This window comes from Tupaia chinensis, unplaced genomic scaffold (genome assembly GCF_000334495.1).
Source record: "Tupaia chinensis unplaced genomic scaffold, TupChi_1.0 Scaffold143624_1, whole genome shotgun sequence".
In the NCBI taxonomy this organism is placed as follows: Eukaryota; Metazoa; Chordata; class Mammalia; order Scandentia; family Tupaiidae; genus Tupaia; species Tupaia belangeri.
This window is the reverse complement of record NW_006203472.1, coordinates 227,436-229,755: the sequence shown is the minus strand read 5'-3', so window position 1 is coordinate 229,755 and position 2,320 is coordinate 227,436. Positions and strand designations below refer to the sequence as shown.

Here is a 2,320-nt window from a genome sequence, read left to right as displayed (position 1 = left end):
CCCCCCGCGCCACGCGGCCCCCCCCCACAGCCGCCCTGTCCTCTCCCTAACCACGCCCAGGGGAGAGGCTACCACCGTGCTGTGGGCCACCAGTGCCCTGGACGCAGAGGGTCGTCATGAGCCTCCCTCGAGCCCCGTCTCCTGCCCTGGTCATAGCTGGGCCTGGCAGGGGGGAGGCAGCCAGGCTGGCCCTGGGAGGGAGTGACCGGCGGGGCAGGGTCTCACCTCTGGTCTGGCCTCTGAATTGGGGTCCGACGGTGATGTACACCTGGAAGATGGGCTGCACCTGGATCACGACCTCCAGCCCAAAGCTGGTGGCCATCTGGAGGTGCGTGGACGTCTGCCTGAAGACCGTGATGTTGCCTGCACGGACACAGCCCTCAGGGCGCTGCCTGGGCCCGCCCCGCCCTCTGCTGGCCTCCCCGAAGGCCCAGCCCAGCGAGGCCAGGCTGCCGAGCCGGAGCCAACGTACGCGTCTGGTAGGGCAGCCGCTTGGCGTCTCCGTGGTTGGTGATGATCTCGTCCTGGGAGATGACGATCTTATCCTGGGGGGAGTGGCCCCAGTCAGTGGGGGACAGGAGTTGGGGCAGTGCCATGGCCACAGCTTCTGCCGGCTGTGGTGGGGCACTCTTACCTGCTTGGACAGGTAGATGACAGAGACCAGGGAGGTCTCCGAGTGTGAGTAACCCGACTTGTCGTACACAGCCATGAGGGTGCCCTCGTTGGGAAGCTGCGAGCTCTGGGGAAGTGGAGACGGCTCAGCACGGCGGGGCCTGGGGTGCCCCCTCCCTCTAGTCTAAGATGTGGTCCTACCTGGAGGAGGATGTAGCTGCAGGTGCCATGGAAACGGTAGGGCCTGGAGTCGAATGTGGTGACAAAGGAGCTGCCTTCTAGGGAGCAGTGGCCAGGGCAAGGCAGCTCCGTGCACGTCCAACGGCCCATGACGCACTGGCTGTGGGTGGACACAGGGTGACCCGAGTGGCAGGCAGTACTCCTCCCCACTCTGGGCTGCAGACCTCCTGCCTGTGGGACTGAGGCCAGCCTGTGGCCATGGTCCCCCTCCCACCCCACCGCTGCACTCACCAGGTCCGGCAGGCTGCTGTTGTGACCTCCCCAGGGGCATAGACCGCCCCGTTGAGCATGCAGGGGCACTGGGTGACTGGCACACAGCTGCGGTTTCTGGAGAGGTCATTCAGGACCATCCCTGCAGGAGAGGGGCTTCCTGGGCTTGGGGGGACTGAGCTACTCACCCTGGCTGTCCCAGGGGGGGCTGTTGGGCAGACCCAGGCCCTTGTCACCCCCCTCTTATACCTCCCTAGCTCTAGGGACTTGCTCGATGGGGCCCTTGGCTGTGACTCCCTGCTCTGGCTCCACTCCTGTTTGCTGCCTCTGTGGCACGCCCTGGATGTCCCAGCCCTCTCATACCAGCCTGACTCTTCCTCAGACCCAGCTCAGACCCCTTTCCTAGCAGCTCTTGAGCCTCTCGGTGGGCAGCAGCTCGCTTTCCGGGGGGTTTGCACATGAGCTGGGGCACTGGAGGCTGAGAGCATTTGGGTGTTTCTGACAGAGGGGCCCGGGAGCTGGCGCTGGGGTGGAAGAATGTCAGCACCAGGGTTGGGGTGGGGGTGTCAAAAGTACTCTTGTCAGGGCCGGCAGGTGGTCAAGGTGCCAGACTCCTGCATGACCGACTGCAGTTCGAATCCTTGACCCGGGGGCTTGAAATTCACACTGGGCACATGCGCATGTGTGCTCAAAACCCCAAGAGGAGAATGGAGAAGGGATTGCAGTGGGACCAACCCCCTGGGGGGCGAGTCCCCACTTTCCCTCTCTTTGTCTCGGTGTCTCTGGAGAGTACATGTGTCCTCTAGCAAAAATCTCTTTAAAAAACTGTCCTCGTCTCTGGGCACATCTTGAGAGGCCCCCGGCTTCTGCCTTTACCTTCTGGGCAGAAGCAGCCGAAGGTACAGAAGCCAGAACAGCTGTGCTGGGGGTTGGAGCAGGTCCTGGCACAGGGCGCGCCGCATTCCTGGTACACCTGGTTGGCTGGGCACGCATCCAGCGCTGTGGGCACACAGCAGCTCTCGTGAGAGGGGCGATGCGCACACCCACCCTCCTCCACGCACGCGTGGCCGCCAGCGCCCCCTGTGTCTCTCCGGCAATGGGGGGCTGGGGGCGTCATTGTAGGTGGAGGTAGGATTCGGAGGCCTGGTCTGGGGCCCTCAGCCCACTCCCTGCCCTCCCCACCAGCCCTCCTGGACTCACGGCAGAGGCCAGGGCCCCGCCAGCGGCTGGCGGGCTGGGCCGCCCGCGCGCCCCGCGG

General features: G+C 65.0%; 1 protein-coding gene across 1 annotated transcript in view; it reads right to left on the bottom strand.

Moving 5' to 3' along the window:
- Positions 1-2,320, bottom strand: part of MUC6 (mucin 6, oligomeric mucus/gel-forming) — a 26,721-nt gene that overhangs the window by 16,321 nt on the left and 8,080 nt on the right. Inside the window, exons 9-15 of the mRNA XM_027766683.1 lie at positions 2,263-2,300; positions 1,939-2,061; positions 1,084-1,204; positions 814-952; positions 635-739; positions 473-545; positions 226-363 (exon numbers count right to left, since the gene is read on the bottom strand). Of these exons, the coding sequence (XP_027622484.1) occupies positions 226-363; positions 473-545; positions 635-739; positions 814-952; positions 1,084-1,204; positions 1,939-2,061; positions 2,263-2,300 (737 nt within the window). The remainder of the gene's footprint in view (positions 1-225; positions 364-472; positions 546-634; positions 740-813; positions 953-1,083; positions 1,205-1,938; positions 2,062-2,262; positions 2,301-2,320) is intronic.